We start from the raw sequence: 21,817 nt of genomic DNA on the forward strand, positions 1-21,817 counted from the left end.
AGGTTTTTACCCAAATTTGGTGTATTTTTAAAGGTTTTATTGTTATTTGCAGTTTTCTTATCATTTTCAGTTGATTTTTTTTTCAATTTTTAAAGAATTGTTTAATATCTACATTTTTTTATTTATTTCTGTCAAGAGAAATTCTCTCAATATTTATCCCATTTTTAAATTAACTATACATTTTACATCCACTTTGTAATTTTAACTAGCTCGTCCAACTAAAAGTTTTGATTATTTTTTATAAAAAAAGTTTACAAAATTGTCAATTGTTTTTACAGAACACTCACAAGAGATCATACAGTTTTTCTATGTCAATATTTTGTTGCTAAGTTATGTAACCATAAAAAATGGGTTTTAAAACGTTTGACTGTTATTATGATGTATGAATTAAACATATCTGGATCATTTTTCCTTCTTTTATTTGATGTTTGCTCCGGTTTCTCTTTGTATCCACTTAAAAAATAACATTATTAGGTTCCAAATGTCCTTGCAAAATGCTACATTTTTATCATGAGTTTATTTTGTGTATTAATCCTCTCCTAATGCAACTCTTTTTGGTTTAATGTCTATCTTTATAGAAGATATTGTGTAGTGGTAACGAAGCCCAAACTCCAGCGCAGCGTAAGCAGCCATGAAGCGGGCTGGTCTTAGTAAAAACTGTGGTCATGTCAGAAATCTGTAATTTAGGCAGCAGAATCACCAGAATCAACAAAATTGGGCAAACAGGAAGTCAATCAATGAGAAAGAGAGATTACGAAAGTCTCCTAGACTTTCAAAATAAAACAACACACTCAAACTCTAACATCACCTTCAATCTAAATGGTAAACTCCTGAGTTTGGAGCCACTGTGGTTCATAAATAATCTGCTGCCATAACATGCCTAGAATAAAGAGAAGTTTGGATTTACTACATTTTTTATTCCTTGTCTCGTATTTGTCTAAAAATCAACCTTGGCGACCTTCAATTAAGTAACAAAGGTTTATGAATATTATACTTCATGAGAGTTACAGCTGTTTCACCAAATCCGTTTTTTCTGTCTGCTAATTGTACTTTTCCCCCTAACTTGCTTGTTATTTTATTTCCACTTCTGTTTTAAGGTGATCCACACAGCAGCTGATCCTCTGATTTCCAGTTTTCTTTTGGACAGTTCAGTTATTTATTGTGTTTTTGTTTCTGAGGTATATTTTTTTCCAATTCCACTAATGAGAAGTTTGGAGAAAATACGGCATAAATACAACACATATCAGCTCTCTGCAGGTAAATGAGGAAGATTATGTGGAAATTTCAAGAATTTGTGACTTAAAACATAAAATTAATCTATAATTCTTCAAAAATGACTAAAGTGGCATTTGTCTGCCCCCTCAAATAAAGGCAAAACTGTTGATTTACTAAAAACCCCAGACATTTTGGGATTAGATTTGGATTGAAAAATTCAGATCATTTTCATTACAACAACAATTGTAGAAATGACTTTAAGTTTAGTGATGTTTGCAGAGTGAACAAAATAAAAAGTGGAGAAAAAGACAGAAACAAAAGATGATTTTCTAGTTGTAAGAGGTTTTATTACCAGTGCTATTTACATCAAAGTGATACAGCCTTCCCATTTCCCACCCCAAGAACCCCCCACATTCACACCTCTGCACACACACACACACACAATCATCCACACATTCACACAACTGTATCCAAGAATATCTGGGGTACGTCCCATATAAGACACATTCTTTGTCGACCGTACACGGCGTCCAAAGGAAACACAAAAACATCTCACAGGTTTTCCATGTGCTTCATGAGTTTGATGAACCGAAGGCTGAACGTCAAACGTGACCATGAACTGCTCGCACAGGCTTGACCACTAGATGGCAGCGAGCGCCACGTTTCAGCGTTGATGTCACAGATGTTGTCTGCCCCCTCTTTTGTTTCCTGCCTTTAGAGGAAGGAGACCTCAGCTGTTGAAGGACGTTCCCAATTATGGGTGCAATGTTCTTTTGAAAATCATTTCCATTAAAACGTGTTTTTTTTTAAAGGGACAGTAACAATAGGAAGGTCAGGTGGAGCAGTGAGCGGAGCAGAGCTACCAGGGCCGCCTGGATGTGTGCGTCTGCAGAGCTGTTCGTGTGCTGAATGATGGTAAAGACATCCTTCTTTCAAGCTCTGATCAAGCACACGCCTCTGTGCGTGAGGAACGTTTTGAGTGTGAGGAAGCAGCAGCCTTTGATTCGCTCCACATGAAACAATGTTTTCAGTGAGATGAAACCGTGCGACAGATGAACTTGGAAATGTTGCTTTGAAGCCTCGTTTTTGAAGATGTGGTGAGAAAATTAAGACCCCCTTTGGCGTTTTGGTGCTAATGTGTTTCTAGAGCGTTAAGAAGGAACCTTCGTTACATCAAGGAGAAGCAGAGAAGCACTGTTGACTTTATTTTTTTTAGACATTTCAAGTCTGGTAATCCAGGAGGGCGGTGTCATTTTTGACTCCATCAGTTTATGAAAAAAAAACACAACAAAAAAAAAAACGATCTGTAGAAATTTGAGCGCCCCTCCCTCCCCTGCTAACAATGCTGTCCCCTGAATGAACCGGGCCTGCTCAGCCCTGGACTGTCTTTGTGTTTGGTCCGTTTACCACGCCGCTGCTTCTCCCATCTCTTGGCCCTGATGGGACATTGGAGCGCTGTAGCTAGAATTGCTGGCCAGGGAAAAGGGGGGGCTGGGCCCACCTCCGTACGCTTCCCCCGGCACCGGCTGAAGGGAACTGGGTAAGCTTGGGTCGGGGCTGGGAGTTTCTGCATGAGAGATCATGTCCGTGAACCTTTGGTCGTCTGACGGGTGGTGTCCCGATCCCTCCATGGCTCCAGGCCCAGAGCCCAAAATGTAGGGAGACTCCGCCGGGGACTGCGCCTGTGAGGACGGGGGGCCATGGGGGAAGAAGTCGTAGTTGATCCCAGGTCCATAGTAGTCACCTTGGTATTCTGTGGAGGGAGTAAAACAGGGTTAGCGTCTGTCTTCAAAGCCCAAACCTTGAGGATGAAAGTGTAACGGTCCTATTTCTGAGTCAACTGCATTCATGCGGGGGGGTAGACCCGTACTGGGGCTGTGGATTTTGGGTTTTTTCCGGGCCTGTGGAAGCTTGTACGACCACTTCAAAGAATGTCATGAAATGTCATGGAACGTACCATTGTTGTTCGTGTGGTAAATATATCATGAAGCATTTGTAAGGCCAACGTAAGTTGGATGCACTACGGGTGACACCGTCGCATGGCGCCCCCATAGCGCCCCCATAGCGCACTCTAGTCTTTAGTTAGGCACGACCACTGGCTCCTTACTGACCCCAAGCAAAGGCTGCACGCACGGGGTGTGCACGTGATAGTGCCCATAGGATGTCCACACACAAACTCAACTCTGATTATCCAATTATCCTAAATTCTAACACCTGCATGGCCCGTACAGGTTTGCCCATTTTTCGCCAGCAGACGGCCCGTTTTCACCTGTAAGAGCGGTTGGGACTACTCTTACACTGGAGTTCCTCAGGGCTCCGTCTCAAGCCCCTCTCAAATTTCTAACATTCAGTCATTTCAAGATGCAAATAGCAAGATTGTTTTACTTTTGCACAGAGGCCCTGATGTTCGCTGATGACTTAATGATTTGAAAGAAATAAAAAAGAACACATCGCAAATTAGCTGCAAGAAAATACAGAAAAAAATCCTTAGAAATATATTTTTCAGATCATTTGTTTAAACTTTTAAGAGATAAAAATTTCAACTTTGTAAATTCGAGGTTCGGCAAAAAAAGAGGAAATTGATAATTAAAGAAATGTCATTTACATTTAGAATGTGTCCGAACTCCATCTATAAAGGGATTCCGCCATTTTTTCCCCCAAAGTTTCAGAATCTACTACTGCAAAATTCTGCACCCTTGTTCACATGTGAAAAACCTGCGTACATCAATACTCACTAAACTGGCAAACATAGACCACAACCAACGTTTGAACAATTTTTCCCAAAAAAAATGTATTTACATTACATAATCAGAACATAAGAACAGGGGATTCATAATTATTAGATTTTCACTTTGGCAAATAGGTGATTTGCCGTTCAAAAATAAAGACAAACCGCAGTGAGCATGTGTCCGAATTACATACAAAGTAATTCCAGGGCACTGGACAGTCCTATACAGTCTTCATGGGGTTAGAGGGAGTGGTGAGGGAATTTCCATAGCAGTAGTCTCAAAAATTTTGAAGCCCAAGAGAATCAACTTTGGATCCAACCATTTGGGCTCAATAAAATCTAAAAACAAAACAGAAAAGATTCCTAAGCAGAAGCTCCTCCCCTCCTGGATAACTGCTGAAATTGATCATGTCCAATTTCCAGCCAAGCACTCAGCAACAGCCTCATTTGAGTGTATAAACAACTCCACACCTCTCCAGCTCACTTCTCACGCCTGCTCCACACTGCATTCATCACCCCCCCCCCCGATCAGCTGGCAGCCGTGTGTGCGTGCGCCTCCACGGACGCCCCCCCCCCTTCCGCCTGAAACTTCCGGATGTGGATGAGAAATTCTGAAATGAGACTCCGGCTTCGCCTCTTTGTCACGTCTGGAGCAGCTTCCAGCCTCCCGCCTCTCCGAGGTGACTGCTCCACAGCTGCAGGCTCTGTCCAGTCGGGATCCAGTTTATCGATTGACACGATGGCGGTATTTTCAAATGACGACACTTTTGTTTATTTTTGATTGAATGATGTCAAGTTTACAGGAAGCTTGGTGTAAACGATCAAAAATCCTACTAATTCTCCCTGCACACTTCAGCTCTGCAGGAAACTTTTACCAAGTTCTGACTTCATAAATCAGCGCTCTCTTTCATAAAAATGAAGACGTGCGCACTGAACCTGATGCAACACCGTCTTTATTTTCCTGAAGCTCTGGGCAGGCTGGTTGCACTACATTGCATTTCACTGTTGTGGTTCACCAAATAAAGAGACCGCTGAGCGTGTGCGGCGCCGGAGTTCACAACAAACTCAAACAACGTGTGATCTATCAAAACAGAAACTAAGGTATGATAAAAAAAAGATCAATAAATCAAGACAAAGTAAAATAAATGGTGAAATTAAGGACACACCATTGGGAAAAGTAGGTGGTATTGCAATTGACCATGAATTAAACTGGAAAGAAGTCTTAGGTATAATATGTTGTATATATTATATAGTGTGGTTGTACTGCCCTACCGTGAGTATAGTATTGACGCATGGGGAAACACTTCATAAAACCGCCCTATATTTAGGGCCGGATATCCCTAAATGGGGCACAGGTAGAAATTTGGTGGGGGCAAGTCTGGGTTTGCTGAGAGTTCGGGGTATTATGTCGCTCCCAAAATGCTTAAAATTCCTGCTATCATCATATAAGTTCATCTCTCTGTATATCTATCTTCTCTTTTACTCTATTTTTCCTCTAAGTTTTATGTTGGATGCCCTTCCTGACACTACCCTCTGCATTTACCAGGCTTGGGACAGGAATAAACACGGCCCAGTGCCCTGTTCAGGCTTCATCTATACGTTTTCTTGTGTGCTTACTTTATTTTTCTTTTTACATCTGCCTCCCATTCCCATTTTTGTCTTATAGCGTTCACAACAAGCAAGTGAAGCAACTGGCCACGCCCACCTTATGTATGCATCTACCAACCAGCAGCTCCTTTAAATAGGAGACGGAGAGAACTCTGATCATTTAAAAAAATAATCAAACTTTGGAATGGGGGGGGGGGTCAGTTGTAGGATTTGGGAGGGCAGTGGCCCCCCCTTTCTTTGCATATTCCTATAACCGGCCCTGCCATCACCCACTGTGCAGATTGCAAAAATGAGCTATAAGAATAATTTTTAAAGGTGGTTATTATGAATTCACCAACATTTCTTTTCTATATATCAAATTTACTAAAGGATACAAATATAATAAAAAATATAATACAATGCAAATAATTCATAAAGCTAGACTTCTTCCGCAGAACAAACAAAAACTGTTTCAGGAAAGAGAAGGGGAAAAAAATTACATCAAACAACTTCATGTAGGGACAACACTAAACATTCTGTGTCTGCAGGGGGGGGCTGTGAAATAACATGGAAAACATATTTTTAGCAAACATGTAAATAAGAAAGTGAGAAGCCTAATAGGAAAACATGCGGAGAGTCATGACTTCATGATGTTGCATTGCTACCTTGATGCTTTTAAAAAGAAATCTTTTGTGTCTATGTCACAGTAATTATAACAACGTAAGACTGGAGGTTGTTTTTAACATATTTATTCAACTTTTTTATTTTGTGCATTAAGTCAAAAGAAAATTAAGGAAAATCTTACCAGAACATAAAAGTATCCATCAAATTCACTTTATTCCTTTAAATTCTTTTAAGCAAAATTCAATGTATCAACTAATTTAAATCAAAGTGTTTTTTTCAAAAATCAATATCTTTGAAATTAGATGTGATTTTTGTTTTTGTTTGCTGCTCATCTTGTCTTTTGCTGCAGCGTTTTTGTTTGTTTCAGCTCCCGTTTCACAGCTCTTCTCGCCTCAAACGGCAGCAGGAAACAAACTGACAGATTAATAACAGAATCTGCTCACAAACGGCTTCCTTTTAGCGGAGAATCACCTGAATGAGCGCATTCTGATTTAACCCGCGACACTGACTGACGTGTTTACGCCTCTGAGAGGCTCCAGCATTGTTCCAGCCTCCGACTAATGTTTGACGTCTTCGGGTCGCCTCGTCTTTCAAGGCTCTGTGGGAGGAAATCGTCTCCGGCAGAAACTGTAGATGAGTTGCTTCAGGAATGATCCGAACTGTCCTCCAGCCGCTCCCCATTCTATATAAAATGCAGCTCTGTAGGTTGAAACTACAGACTCAAAAGACTCCAACTTATTTCTTTCATTGTGATAAACGATACAAAACAGCCACACTTGATCAAATAAAATGATGTCAGTCTTTGGGAAAAGCTCCAACTGAGAAAATACTGCACTCTGACCTAGAACAACTAACTTTATTTACATTTATAAAACACCAATGTCAACTATAATGCCAAAGAACTGAATTTAAACCCCATTTAGCTCAACATTAACCAAGGACTTTTCTTTCTTTCAGGTTGGAACAACAGGCCACACAAAAACACTGTCAAATGAGGTGAAACGATCAGAACCTTTGGACTTTTATTGTGAAAGGACCCTGTTTCAGACTTGTGAGATTAATTAAATTGCCTTCGCCTCTGCCTGAAACTGCCCTGTGGCCCCCTTTGACCCCCTGCAGTTGTATGTCATTCCAATAACAGGAGAAGTTAATTAATCTTTGGACCGTCTTCAGAGCATGTTTTTCATTTAAACTGGCAGATCTGCAGCAAACATACACTTTTGGGCGGACAAGTGTGGCTTTATCTCACACTTAGTTATCCACATTTCCATAGCAACCATCGTTTGTTTGCCACGCCCGTATAAGTAAGAATGCGACAGGGAGGTTCTCTGTCGTCCAGGTCGTGTTTTCACAGGATTCTGCTCTTCAGGGCAACTGGACTCTAAAGGTTTATCTGACCAGCCAAACGTCTTCGAGATCAACCTGTAGATGCTTGTTGCCCTGAAGAGCAGAATCCTGTGACGGCCGGATTTAACCCTTTCTGTTCAGGTTTTAGGAGATTGTTTCAAGATATTCAACAATAAATAGATATCTTTGACAGATCTGAGTGTTTTTTTTTCTTCTTCTCGTTTTTACATTTCACCTTTCCTGTAATGGGCTGGTGAACTGTCCAGGGTGTATATGACTGCATATGAGAACTGGACTGAGTGACTCCTCCCCCAGGCGCTCCAAACAGGAAGTACCTGCTGGCTCCAAGAAGCCATAGACTTTTATTGAGAAATAAACAGCTAGTATCAGTCATTCTGTTGGTCAGAATAACCATTCTTGCTCTGACACTTTTATTTTAACACATTCGTGATAATCCTCACTTTTTTATGTATTTATTGCATGTTATTCAAGTTATAAACTGACCAATCAGAAGTAGGTGGAGCCTGCGGGGATCCACATCCAACACTCAAAATGTTTGTGTTCAAGTGGTAGGGGTGTGGCCTTCCGACATGCTCGCTCCTGGCAAGAGTGGTTGTCATAGAAACAGTACTCAGACAGACAGACTTGGACCGATCACGGCGATTTCTGGCAGTAGCATGGCGGCTGATGTGGTTGGAGCCGTTAGTAATCCGTTTTTCCACAGGTGACGTCACACTCACTCAGTCCTGGTCTCAGATACAGTTGATGGGTTTACTACACCTTCGCTCCAATGACCCCAAGACCCCGGGAAGGTAAAAACATGTGGAAAATGTTTTGTCTAAACCTAAACTTTGTCTAATTGAATCACATTTCCTTAAAGCTTTTGAACAGTAACATATAACACCACAATGTGTCACATAGGCTCGTGTAAATCCATAACCTGCAAGAAAGACTGTCCCACAAAACCACAATGACATGCATAAAATGCATGTTTATGTCTATAGGATTTGCTTTGTTTACGTGACACAGAGTTTTCACGCAGGGCTCTAATTTTTACGTAAATTAATCCTAAATGTTGTTTGTAGGATTTTTAAAACTGCTTAGTTCTTAGTCCACTTCCACTTTGTCTCCATGGCAACCGTATGCAGGCTAGTCTAAAGAAATTCTAAAAACTTAATTTCTTTACCTCTTTGTTCTTTTCTTAAAACTATTTATGGACAATGAACCAAAGGAAGTAGTGGACGCTGCCACCCACTGTCTCGGACATGAAACAGCACTCAGGCTTGGTTCAGAGAATGTAAGTGTACCCTGGCACGGTTCGGTTTGCCCACCTAGAGAGAATGGGCCTTAAAAAAATGATTCTCTAAACTCACAAACTAAAATCAATCCCACTATAATATTTATTTCATATTTTATGCTACAGCCAGAGGAAAAGCAGCATACCTTTGCACAAAAGGCAGACAGAGACCAATATATTGCCAAAAGTGACAGAATCCGCTTGTCAGGACCCACAAAAGCCCATTTCAAGCACAAACTGTAATTCTCAATCTGAGCTTTTGTGAAGAAAGACTCTGTGAGATCACAAAAGCAGTTTCATATAAATTCAGAAAATAGAAAGACGAGTGGAAATCTAAAGCACAAAGTGTGTGCTTTAGCCAAAGTGTGAGGGTTTGCTCTGTGAGACGCTTTTGTGCCAGAGTCACTTGACTTCCTGAAATCTATTCTCCGGAGCTCAGAGAACTGTAATTATTTTCAACCTCTTTACTGCAGTCCAACTTTAAGCTGTGAGGGAGGAAGGTCATCTTTTTTATTTTTTATTTTTTTGCAGCGTATCTTTCAAAAAACCCAAACAGGTTTGAGGTTCTAAAAATGATAAATGGATGTATTTTTAACTTTGGGTTAGTTCTGATGAGCATCGACACATTTCAGAAATCCTGACACGTAAGGCGGGGCTAAGAGGATAAAATGTAGGTTTTAACAACTCATTAAGCCCCTCCCCCTTAAGAGAAACAGCTGGGCAATGTCCAAATTCTCTTCCTACTCTCTGACTACTAAAGATTATATAGTGCGGGACTATCTAATGCCCTGAACTTTAAAAGCAATTCGGACACCATGCTCATAACTTTGTTTAGTTTTTATTAATGCCAAATATGGCGTCACCCATAAGCTGAAACCTAACACACATTTTACAAAGACTGTTTATGAATCCGCTGTGTTCTGATGAGGAAAACTTAGAAACATGTTCCTTTCAAAAGACAAATCGTTCAAAGTCAGTGCATTCTGGGCTGCATTCGCCAATCTCATGAGCATCGATGCACACAGAGGCTTCTGGGAAATTTCTAGGGCACTAGATTTGGGAATCGGAGACCCAGACAGCTCTACTAAACGGCGAACGTCATTTATGGTGCACTGAGTCGTGAGCAGAAAAAGGAATTCGGAACTTTCATTTGTTCTGCGGTAACTTCTGGAAAACCATTGCATCATTTTGTTAAAGGAGGAGGTCAAAGGTCAACCTCTGCAAAAAATTTAAAAAAGTGACTCGATGCTCATTAGATTAGCAAATATAGACCACAATGCATTGCGTTTGTACACTTTTTAATAAAAAAATTGCATTAAATCTATTATTTCTAAATCACCAGAGTTTTGATCATCAGAACACAGTAGATTCATAAATAGACTTTGTAAAATGATAGAATAGAATAGAATAGAATAGAATAGAATAGAATAGAATAGAATAGAATAGAATAGAATAGAATAGAATAGAATAGAATAGAACAGAACAGAACACTTTTTAGCAGCAGGTAAATTGTGCATGGCCCAACGGCAACAGTGCACAGGACAATAGTGAGTAAAAATAAAATTTAAATAAAAAATAACAATATTAAAAAGACTACATTTCTTAAGTTTATCACATCCTGTATGATGTTTGAAAAAAAGTAGTTGCTGTATAAATCCAGAGCAATGGATTGTCCTGCACTATATAGTCTTTTAGGGGTTAGGAGGTGGTTTCCAGGAATTTGGGGAATAGTCATATTTGGTTAAATGAAAGATGAAGGTAATTGTTAAATACTTATGTAGTGCTTTTCTACCTTCTTCGAAGGCCCAAAACTCTTTACAGCCACAGTCCCATTCACTGCACCACAACCGCCCCCGTGCATGCAGTGCAAGGTATACACGCACAGCATCATGGGTATAGAAACCAACACAAATGGGCTTCCATACAACTTTTCAAAGATCTAAGTGTTCTTCACTTGTTTTGTCTTCACAGGAATTTACAGGTGAGCTGATTCAAAACAGATTCAGGCGGATGGATTTCCCAAAGAAAAAAAATGATGGTGGAAACTCCACCGCTAAGAGCAAAACACCTCAACTGTTTTAACCCCCTCAGGACAGTCGACCTGTTCCACATGTAGGTCAAAAGATCAACGGGATTTACACCAAGGATCTACTACCTACTTCTAGCTTTAAAAAGCAATTTTCAAGTAACAGATAAAGTGTTTAACGAGACCTAGCAAAAATGCACTTGAATGCAACTAGCGATCAAATAAAAAGGGACCAAATGACAGCCATTAGATTTTTTTCTACCACGCTTTTGCATTTGTGTTGGGAAGCCTTTGTGGCTACAGCCCATTAGCAAAAGATTGTTTCTAGGTGCAACAAAGCACAATGTGATAAACGCTCCTTTTTCTGCAGAATTATGTATCAAACCAGTTTAAAACATGGCTATAAGTTATGTATGAATTGCAGCAGCACCTGATGTCAAGACTCTGATCAAATGACGGGATGATGATGTCACATTCGCCAAAAAAGGGACAACTCCAGACTAACTAAAGACAGAAAAAACAAGGTAATTAAACGTGTGGTTTTATTCAAAACGCCATTCAAAGCGAGACAGACGTCTACGTCTCCCCAGACCCCCACCAGCCGTGATACCAGTAACTCCTGGCTCTAACATGGAGACTTACGTTAACCCATTAACGATGAAGCCGTCGCCGGTGACAGCAGAATAACACGGTAAGTCTGTGAACATTTACGAAATTTAACGTCTTTCCAACAGATTCTGATGTGGAGAAACGCGGCTTTGCGCTAACAAACAACACTTTACCAACGTAAGGTCAAATATCAATGCAAACCACTTTACTCCACTTCAGAATCCATGGGATGAATGTAAATTGCGTAAACGGCTGAAGAGTTATGGTAAGAACGCGAACACTGGAGCTAAATCTCTAGTGTTAAGGGGCTAACTAAGACTGGTAACCTCTGACGTCATTCATAAGATCAGCAAAAATGTAGTTTTCAATAAGGTGGGGACATTTGCTGGAACTTACTCCGCACAACTCAATGACGCTCCATAAATGAGCAATTGGGAGGGACAAGGTGAAGACTCAAAAGTCTGAGTAAACTCTTTTCTACTTTTATTTTTCTTGGGTTTTTAGAGACCCACTCCAATGAAAATTGTGTTTTTTGATGATTGAGGACTTAATTTTAGCTCAAAATTGCATTTATGAGTAATCCTTTATTGAAATTATGAATCAGAAGCGGTTTAAAAAAGATTGTATTTGTGACGTAGAAAATACGGTCGGCCACCAGCTCCCTGCTCCACTCCATTCCGATTAGACCTGCACAATAAATCGCAAATTTATCGTTATTTCGGTTTCAAGCTGTGCAATATCCATGTCGCAAAAGTGGGCGAAAATCACAATAAATGGTAAACCTTAAATGTGCAAAAACAATCTTATGGCAACTTCAACTATTTAATGATTTGAATAAATCCCTTTAAGCATTTGACCAATCAGATGGAGCCCCTTACATTCTCGACCAATCAGATGGAGCTTTTATGTTAGATGTTTCCCTCCTGATTTGGAGGATAATTTAAAGTATTTTAAATCTTATTTAAATTAAACTTTTGCAGTGAAATGGAAATGTTTTTGTTGCTATTTGTTCATGTATCCCAAGTTATATCGTCATCCCAATATCGATCACTAATATCGCATATCGCGAGTTTTCCTCAAATCGTGCAGCCCTATTTCTGATAAATCCATCTGCAAACAAATAGATGAACGTCTTTGTTTTCCTGGTCTGAGCTGGAATCTGGATCCAAACTGTACGGCTGGACAGCTCCAACATTGCTCACCATTTTTGCTGCACCGCTAATGTTAGGTTGGGGGTGTGAGGGGCCGTAAGCTAGCAGGGTAGAGTGTAAAGACAGAGCTCTGAGTTGTGGGTCAACAGCCCCGTCCACAACTCAGAGGGGAATTTCAAATGAGCCCAGAAAACAACACAAGTGATAAGTTTGGGCTAAAAACGGCACTCTCAGTTTAAAAGACAACTAGGAACGCTCTGGAAATAGATCAAAAGACTGGAGTGGGACTTCAGGATGGAATTCAAAGGGAAATTGCTGCCTTCTGAAGTCAGACCCATAACCCTAACCCAGGGTTCATTTGCAGAACAGTGGCGTTTCATACTTTAACACAAAGAGGATGTTCAGTCTGCCTGGAGCATCATCTCTCTCTCCTGAACCTGCCTCTAACATCACACCGAGTCTAGACAGATGTTCAAACCCCCACAGCTGAATCCTCCACCCTCAGTTGAGATGAATTCAGATCCCATTCTTTCTTTCATTAATTGTAGATCCCCTGTTCAGAGTCAGCCAAACTGAAGGCGGCGAGTTCTCCAGCTGTCCGGGTATCTCTGCCCCACTCACTGCTGATCACCCATGTGTCTCAGTAAGCGAACAGAAGATACCCCAAGTGGAATCCAACTCGCAGCTGAGTTTGGAACCCAATCAAACGTCTGACGATAGAGAAACTGGAGGTACGGAAGGTCTAGAAGGACATTCTAGTCTGTTTTTGCGGTTCAGCCAAGAGTGAGAATAACTGGTGGTCAATTCTTTTTCCACTGCTGATAACCTGGACCAGGTGTGTCCAGGTTATCAGAAGCTGAGGTGAGCAGTGCTGATACCGACTAAAAGTCTAAAAGTATTTAAATGGTTAATCAGGAAACTCTAATATTTAAAAGCATGAACCACATTTTATTAAAATAATATTTTACCGTTATAATCATAAATTAAATTAACAAAAGCTGTAGCACCTGTAAAAACTTCCCTCTGAAAATCTTTTCACCTTTGACGGCTGAATTCTTTTTTTAAGCCCGTTCAAATTAAAATATCTTAGCTGGATTTCTAAGAATTTCTCCTAAACCACCGCCTCATAATTTCAACATTATCGGAAAAAAAAAAATCCTAAATAGTTTAAAGAGGATTAAAGCCCTCAATATATTCAGCTCCTTTGCATTCATTAATATTTTTCTTCACCACCTCTGCAGTAAAATCAAATCCATCCTGCTTCTGGAGCTCAATGACAGGCTTGATCCTGGGCCTCCAGATGCTGCACCGGCTTCCTTCTGCCCCCGTCTGAACGGATGGGAATCAGGAACCAAAGGGGGCAGATTTCACCAAATCTGTTGTCTAATTACAGCTTTGTCGTTGCACTTGGCTTTTCCGAATTTTATCACGAGAAACAATAAGAGATGGCGTGAATTTTCCCCAAACATGCTAATTATTTCATCTCACAACCAGACCCGGGCTCGTTTCCCCCGACCTTGAAATAAGCTTGTCTCGCCGCCATGTGTTTGTGCGTGAGTGTGTGACTGTGTGTGTGTGTGTGGGGGGGGGGGTGTTAGCTCTGCAAACTATAATTACACTCGCACATGCATTCCTCGCCTGTGAGCGGCGGCGGGGAGGCGGCGAGCTCAGATAAAGACGGGCGGGCCAGCCTGCGCCACACAAAAGGGTGTGAAAGGAGAAGGCGAGGAGAGCCGGGATGCAGGTTTTGTCCGCCGCTCTCCCCCTCCTCCCCGCAGCCTTGGCGTCTCCAGTCGATTGTCTCCTCAAGGCCCCACAGGTAGGCGCGCTGCTTTGACCACACACCGCCCGCCTAAAACACGGCAGGTGCATCTGCTGTAGCTCAGCGTGAAGCTGCAGCGTTTCCTCTTAGAAAACATCATTTCTGCCATTTTGCATCTAAAGTGTTTGGATCATCGTTACTTTTCTTTCAACAGATTAGCAGAGGTGCAGTTCCACCCAAATAATCAGATGCTTCTGCTAGTTCTGCACATTGAGAAACATAGAAAATTCCAATTTTTTCTAAATGGTTTTGTTTTTCTGCCATTTCTGCAGGCCTAAAGTTGAATCTTTGATCTTTATTGTTCAACAAATCGATCTCTGTGACTGAAACTTTTCACACTTTCCTCCAACATTTTCATCTTGTTTCAGCTCTTTCAAAAGTTCTCTTTTTGCAGACGATTTGTTAAAAAGTCACTAAAAATCTTTTTAATAGTTTAAATGGTTTATTGTCTTCTTTAAACCTTATTAGTTGTCTTTTATCATTCTTTTTATTAGTATTTAATTCAATTTTGCTTCTTTTCTGACTTTTAACTTTAGTTTTATTGACCTTTAACCCTCAGAGTGTCTGAACTCACCGGTGAGTTTTGCCAATCACATCAGCTGTTTGCATGACACCTACCCCCCCCCCCCCCCCCCCCCTTTTTTTTAAATAGATTGTATTCATAATTTAATGCAGATGTTTCAAAAAGTCTCAAATTTTGAAGTTTTTGGTTTAATAACAGACATGACAAGAGTTTATTTGCCATTGTTTAACCAGGAAAATTCCTTGGGATCCATTGATCTCTTTTCCGAGGAACTTTCCTGGCCAAGAGGCAAAAAAATTACACACACCCAGAAAATTATGCCACATAATCGTCATTCCGCTTCAAATGAATCCTTGAGTGGAGCTTTAGTTATATTTCACATAGTTTGGGCTTTGTCTTAGCTTCGTTTGTGGATTGATACATTTTATTTTGTCTCTACATGTCTGACGTCTTGTTATAAAACATACAAACTGTTTGGTCTCATTTTTTTTGTTATTTTTTCATTAAAAAATGCTAAATTTACCACTTGGAATTGAGTTGGTTGGACAGTTTTAGGTACTTTATGGAATTATTGTCTACTATAATCAAATATATATCTGTAAGAAGAAGAAGAAGAAGAAGGAGGGGCTGAACTAAATAGGCTGATGTTGAGCATTTTAACAACAAAAAACAGTTTTAAAGATAATTTAATCGAGCAAATTGTCAAGAAGGAAAAAAACGTTCAAAAGGGCCCCAAATTACTAAGGGTTAACGAAAATAGAGGGGGGCCCCCAAAGAAAACCGTGCACACGGCCCCCCCAAAAAATCAATGTGCCCCTGGAACCACATCCATCACAGGCAGATATTCCTTATTTTCCTTTGTTCATCTTTTAATTATTACTATTCTATAAAGAACTATTGACACATTTAGATGTTCAAAACACTGAATACGGTTTATGTGCTTTTTTTATGTTTTTAAAGGAAAGAAATGTAGAAAAGAGTTCAAAATGTGTCTCAAAAATGAGCATTTTCACACAAAAATGACAACTGACATCAGTGACTCGTTGGTGTGTTTGTCCTGCTGTTGAAATAACCTGCTGGGAATATTTTAAATGGTTTGATTTAGTTTTTGTCCAACTTTTGAGCTGAGTTTGTTCGGATTCAAGAGGAGATGTAACACAAACAAGATGTCTGAATCAACGCAAAAAAAAAGTCCCAAGATCAACAATGAGAGACTCTTTCTGCCATTTTTCAGGTCCTAAAAGTGACTCTCTGCCTGACAGACAATCCATCCATCCCACTGAAACATGAGTTCACTGACGGAAGCTGCTGGACTCCTCTGCAGGCGCTCATAAGAACTAGGTCAGTCAATAAAGCTAACAAACTGATAAACTCCATCGGAGTTCATCTGCAGCCGTTTCCTTCGGCCCCAACCGTGAGACCCGCCCCCCTGCATGCGTCCCATCTGCACAAAAGTTTCAACCTCTGCCTGCAGGACACTTAAGTTTTCCGTTTACAGACGCAGAACTGTGTTTTTGTCAAAAAATAAACGAGTTCCTCACCTCCGTAGTAACCGTAAGCTCCGGGTCCTAAAATGTCGGGATCCTCCAGCCGGCCTCCCAGAGGCCGCATCCTCCTCGGACCCCTGAAGAAAGCGTGGCGTCGGGCCCCCAGAGCACTCAGCTGCTTCATTCGCCGTTCTTTGGACCTTCTATTCTGGAACCAGACCTGAAGCAAACCACCAGCGGGTCAGACACATTTAAAAAAAAAAAAATCTGTCTTTGGCTAATTTAAGTTTCTGCTCTTTTCTAGAACTGGTGCTAAAATAAAAATAAAATCAGCCTTCAAATGACCCCATTAGGTCAGGCTTTGCCTGTCCAAATGAGAAGATTCACTCCTCCTCACACATTTCCAGCTACATTTATCACAATTCCACGCGGCTTCACCTTTCTCTCTGCTCTGTGATGGAAAAAAAGGAATTTTTCCCAGATCGGAATCACGAAGCAGAAACCCATTCAGAGCCGATTCTGGGATGAATCAGAAAGCAGAAATCGGGAAATGAGCGTTGAGACGGAGGAACAACAGACACCTTCTGCTGGACTTTCCTCCTCAAACAATCAGAGGAAAGGCTTGAAATCAAAATATGATTAAATAAAGTTTCTTTGAAGAGGAACAAAGGAGGATTTACAAAAACGTCGCGCCATATGGAGGAATGTCTTTGCATTACAAGCACATAACACATCGGGCTTCGCCTTTGCATCACTGCTGCATAATGATGTATGTTCACACCGTGCTACACCAGAGGCAGAATCCCACTGTGCTGCAGATTAACAAACACACAAAACAGCCCCCCCTCAAATAAAAAAACCCACTTAGGCTGTGCTCTCTGGGCTCCAGCGGCAGAGGCAACACCTGCTTGTTGAGAACAATCGTCTAACTGTAGGGTACATTTTTATGGAAATGCTCTCGCTTCCCTTGAGAGAGCGTTGCTTAGGGATTACATCCACATGCTGGAGGAGCGGCGAGGCTCACGGGGCTCCCCCGCGTTGAAAGCTGTGGTATTTAACACACGCTGAACCAGGAGGGGGGAGGCGAAACACAGCCTCCATTTTGGCTTGGAGCATCGCACGAGGAGGCTGGAGGAGCCGCTGACTGACTTATTGACTGATTGATTGAGCTGAAAGAAAGCAAAAGCGCCCGTGGTGGCTGATGGTGATGCGGGCGAGGGCGCAGCGATGCTGTGGCTGGAAGTGAGTGAGAGCGGCGAGGTGGGGAAAGGGGAGGGCCGTATGTAAATCTGTGAAATCAGCGATAATTACAGCGAGTGCACAAAAAGCCATATCACAGTTGGCAGAGATGGTGCTAATCATCCTGACACGGTCTGCACCCAGACACCCGGCTGGCTCGTGCACACGCACGCCTGGATCTGCGTTTGAGGAGGAAAAAAAGACTCAAAGCAGCGTGTGTTTGTGTTTCCTCCCCAATGGCAGAAAAACAACAACCAAAAAAATAATACAAAAACTAACCTTTTTTTTCTAATTTCATGGCTGTGCACCAGAATAGAATGCTGCTTTGGCATATTATAATTAACAGAGCGCCAATAAACCAGATTATTTTAAATTCAGCAAATCTAAATGCAAATATAAGATCAGTTTGAATAAAATTATAACTTCGAAAATGAATATACAGATTAAGTGGCAAATAATTTAAGTCAAAATATTAATTAACGATTATCCAATAATCACACAGCAAAAAAATGTTTTTTCACAAAAAAATACTTTAAACTAAAAAATGATGTGTTTTTATTCATTTCTAGATTAATGGAAGAGAGGATGTTCTTTATTTATGTTTTCTTTTTCTTCAAATTGCAATTTCACCACATTCATTTTTTTAATGCTTAACCTTTCAGCAATTTCTCCTTTTTAAATAAATTTGTACCTCAATTATTTTGCAAATATTTACATTTCTGCATTTAAATAACATAAAATCAAACAAACCGGCTTTTTTATTATCGCCGCTTTCTCAGCGCGCAAAGGTGGATCTGCTCCTTAATGGCGCACGTCATGTTTTGACATTCTCTTTCAGATAATGAGGCTTTCAATTAAATGTAAAATTAAAAGGTAATTTCTGTGATTTATAATCCCTCGTTTTTCTCTGCCCTCCTCCTCCCTCCACCTCGGGGTTTACCTGGATGACGCGCATGTTCAGCCCCGTCTCCTGCGCCAGCTGCTCCCGGATGTGCCGCGTGGGCTTCGGCGTGGCTACAAACGCCGCCTTTAACGTTTCCAGCTGCTTGGCCTTGATGGTGGTCCGAGGCCCCCGCCTCTTTGCCCCCGAGTTCTGCTCCTCGTTCTCGATATTGTTCGTTTCCTTGTCCGAGGACGTGGAATTGTCCGTCTCCTTGATGTCGTCCTGAGTCGGGTCCGGCAGATCCGGGGATAAACTCCTGTCCGTGCACGAGGACACTGCGGGGAGGGGGCGCGCGCCGGAGATAGGTCACGGTCCGGGGTGTCAAGTAGGGAGGGGGGCAGAAAAAAAGGATGTAAAAGTGACACAAATGTGCGCATTATCTAATAAAACAGTGCGATTTTTTTGCAAATTTTTTTTTAATAATATGATTATTTTTTCATTTAAAAATAGAATCTAAAAAATGTGTGCATATAAATAGAAAGAAAACAATAAAAGAGAAATTTATATTAATCAAATATTATAAACTTTTTTTAAAAAGCGCAGCGCACGCGACCTTAAAAATAACAAAATAATTAATAATAAAACGCTCAAAAATCTCACATTGATTTATGAATTGAAGCTTAGCACAAAAAAACAGTTATTGATTAGATAAATATAAAAACCTCGAATTTTTTTCTTCTTCTATTTTTTTTCTTTTTTTGCTGCAAAGGCCGCGTTTGCGGCTTTCCGCTCACCCGAGTTTAGGCTGACTTCTTTGATGCTTCCGGGGCTCAGGTAGTCTTCTTTGCACACAAACTTGTTCTCGTCTATCACGTAGAGCTCCTCGCCCGTGGACAGCTGCTTGTTGCACACCATGCAGGTGAAGCAGTTCAGGTGGAACACCTTGCTGCGCGCTTTGCGCACCAGGTCGTTGGGGGAGATTCCCTGAAGGCAGCCCGCGCACTTTGTGCCAAACCGCCTGAATAAAAGACGAAAAGGAAAAAATCAGATATTTTTTATGTCGTTTTTTTAAATAAATATTTTTTCGAGAAGCAACACATTTTTTCCCCTTAAATACAGATATAAATAAACAAAAGAAATATCCTAAGCTCCCAAATTTTAAATAAATTTTATTTATTCCTTGTATAAAAATGAATAATTTGGAAGCAGTGCTTTGACAATCCCACGCAAAAAAAAGGAAAACGCATTAGTGACAATCAGCACATTGTAGCAGGGCCTATATTACCGGATTAAGACGCGCAGAAGCATCTTAGCGTGGAAATCTTTTCTTAATCCATATTCACGCGCTTAAACACCGCGAGGACTCATCTGTAAGACGCACAAACGTTCCAAGAAACATCCCTTATGGTTTATATAAATTAGACATTTTGCAGAAAAAGAAACTGAAATGTTTAAGTGAAGTGAGTGAATGTCAGGCCTTTACCTGTTCAAGATAATAATGGAGGGGGTGGGGGCTGGGGGGTGTTTTGTTTTTACACTAATGTGAGCTTGTCTCCACATTTGCAATGGTATCTCTTCACCATCTGCCTTTCACATGCATGGCCCCCCACCCTCCCCAGGCAAAAAGGGCACAACTCTACTTACACAACAAATGGACACATTAGGGTGATTACTGCCCATTTAAACCCGCCGCGCTGGTGTGAGGGCCGAGGCAACAAAGACCGAGGCTGTCCGGCCTGTCATTAGACAGTTTAGGGACAAAACAGGCTCGAAAATGATGCTGGGGGACCGACAAGGCCCGCACTTAGCGCTCTCAATTACCGGCGGCACTTTCGTTTTTCTGCCTAATGGAGGTTTGGAATTCAAATTAACCAACACAAGTAAACAGAATAAATGTAAATGTGACATATTTGTCATTTGGTTTGATTTTTTGGGAGGCTGTGTAAAAGTCCCAAATCCACAAATTTGACAGCGCGACCTGACCCGTGCGCGCGCAAAATTTGAATTCAGGTGTGTTCCCCCTCGCTCTGTTTTACCTGAAAAAGTCCATTTTGCAATAGAGCTTCCCGTCCCGGGAAAAGCACTTCTCCGTCAGGTTGCAGTTGCAGTCGCAGCACTGCACGCACTTGGCGTGCCAGGCTCGGTCCAGCACGTTGAGCAGGAACCGGTCCAGGATGGGCCGCTCGCAGCCGGCGCACAGGACCATCATGTTTCCGGCCTTCAGGGCGCCGAGAGCCAACCTTCCCACACGGACTGCGTTGCGCGGACTGGGGCGGCCCGGTTCTGCGCGGAACAACGTCTTGACTCCGGGAGGCGGTTGCTGTGCAGGCGGGAAACCGGTGTCAATCCACCGGGAGCTGCTGGCGCGGAGTCCCGGTTACCTGTCACACAATCCACAACCCGGCGGAGAGCGGCGGAGACTGCGCAGCGTGCAGAGCGACCATGTCCTCCTCAGAGCCGCGCCGGAAACACCATCGCCGGTCAGTTTGGAGTAATCCCCCCCTCGCTCCGGGAACGTTCACCTCACGTTGCCACTTTCACATCACTGTGCCTGCGTGGGTTATCACGAGGTTCTGCCAGCGCGAGGCGCATCCAGAGCTCAGATTGGAGGACGGCCTCGTTAATTCCCGTGCCAGATGAGCCAATCACAGCGCAGTTGTTATGGTTACGCGCTCATCGCCTTCAAGCTGGACCCGAGGCGCGCAGGAATACCTGCGTGCGTGTTTTTTTCACCTCTGGTGGGTCACAAAGGATCGTCTGCAGGTTCGGTGGAGATGGAAATGCAGCAAAAGACCAGGTAGAAGTGAGTCTGAGCGCTTCGGCTCCGTGGCCCCGTGACCGACCGCTCGCGCAGGCTGGAGGAGGGGCCGCGGGCCCTTTCTCATGCACGGACCTGTTTACAGGGAAATGCACGCGGATTAGCTGCAGCTCATCAACAGGGGAGCCCGCGCCGCAGCCTGCAGTGCAGCGGAATCTCAATATTTACCAACAGACTCGTGCTGTTAGTTGCACCAAAGCAAATATGCGGCGCGCTAATTCCTGATGGGCCAGACTGCCTTCACCCCCCAGCCTCACCCCCGCTGTAATGAGGATTCATTTGAATGACTTTAGGTGTGAATTTCCGCCCATTTTCAGGACAAAGTTTAGATAAAGAACAATTAAACAGCACATTAGAACTCCTTACGTTCTACTTTAAATTTAAACAAACATTTGTATCACTAAAATCACAAGTTTAATTCATTTTTTAAACATTGTATTAATCATTTTAGCCATTTAAAC

General features: G+C 41.8%; 1 protein-coding gene and 1 long non-coding RNA gene across 3 annotated transcripts; one reads left to right on the top strand and one right to left on the bottom strand.

Moving 5' to 3' along the window:
- Positions 1–1,540: 1,540 nt before the first annotated feature.
- On the bottom strand, positions 1,541–21,472 carry lhx5 (LIM homeobox 5). The gene is made up of 5 exons (XM_004074634.5): positions 20,575–21,472; positions 19,333–19,556; positions 18,596–18,873; positions 16,471–16,636; positions 1,541–2,968 (listed from the first exon to the last, which is right to left on the bottom strand). Exons 1-5 carry the CDS (start codon positions 20,745–20,747, stop codon positions 2,619–2,621), a joined length of 1,191 nt encoding a protein of 396 aa, XP_004074682.1. The 5' UTR covers positions 20,748–21,472; the 3' UTR covers positions 1,541–2,618.
- Positions 7,708–16,757, top strand: LOC110016027 (uncharacterized). 2 transcript variants are annotated; one of them, XR_013659301.1, is made up of 4 exons: positions 10,611–10,910; positions 11,249–11,348; positions 11,415–11,515; positions 16,164–16,757. It is a non-coding gene; the product is annotated as an uncharacterized LOC110016027 (long non-coding RNA). The 2 variants fall into 2 exon arrangements; XR_002874318.2 differs by having other exon boundaries at positions 7,708–11,348.
- Positions 21,473–21,817: the final 345 nt, after the last annotated feature.

Source organism: Oryzias latipes, chromosome 12 (genome assembly GCF_053564925.1).
Source record: "Oryzias latipes strain Hd-rR chromosome 12, Olatipes_Hd-rR_3.1".
Lineage (NCBI taxonomy): Eukaryota > Metazoa > Chordata > Actinopteri > Beloniformes > Adrianichthyidae > Oryzias > Oryzias latipes.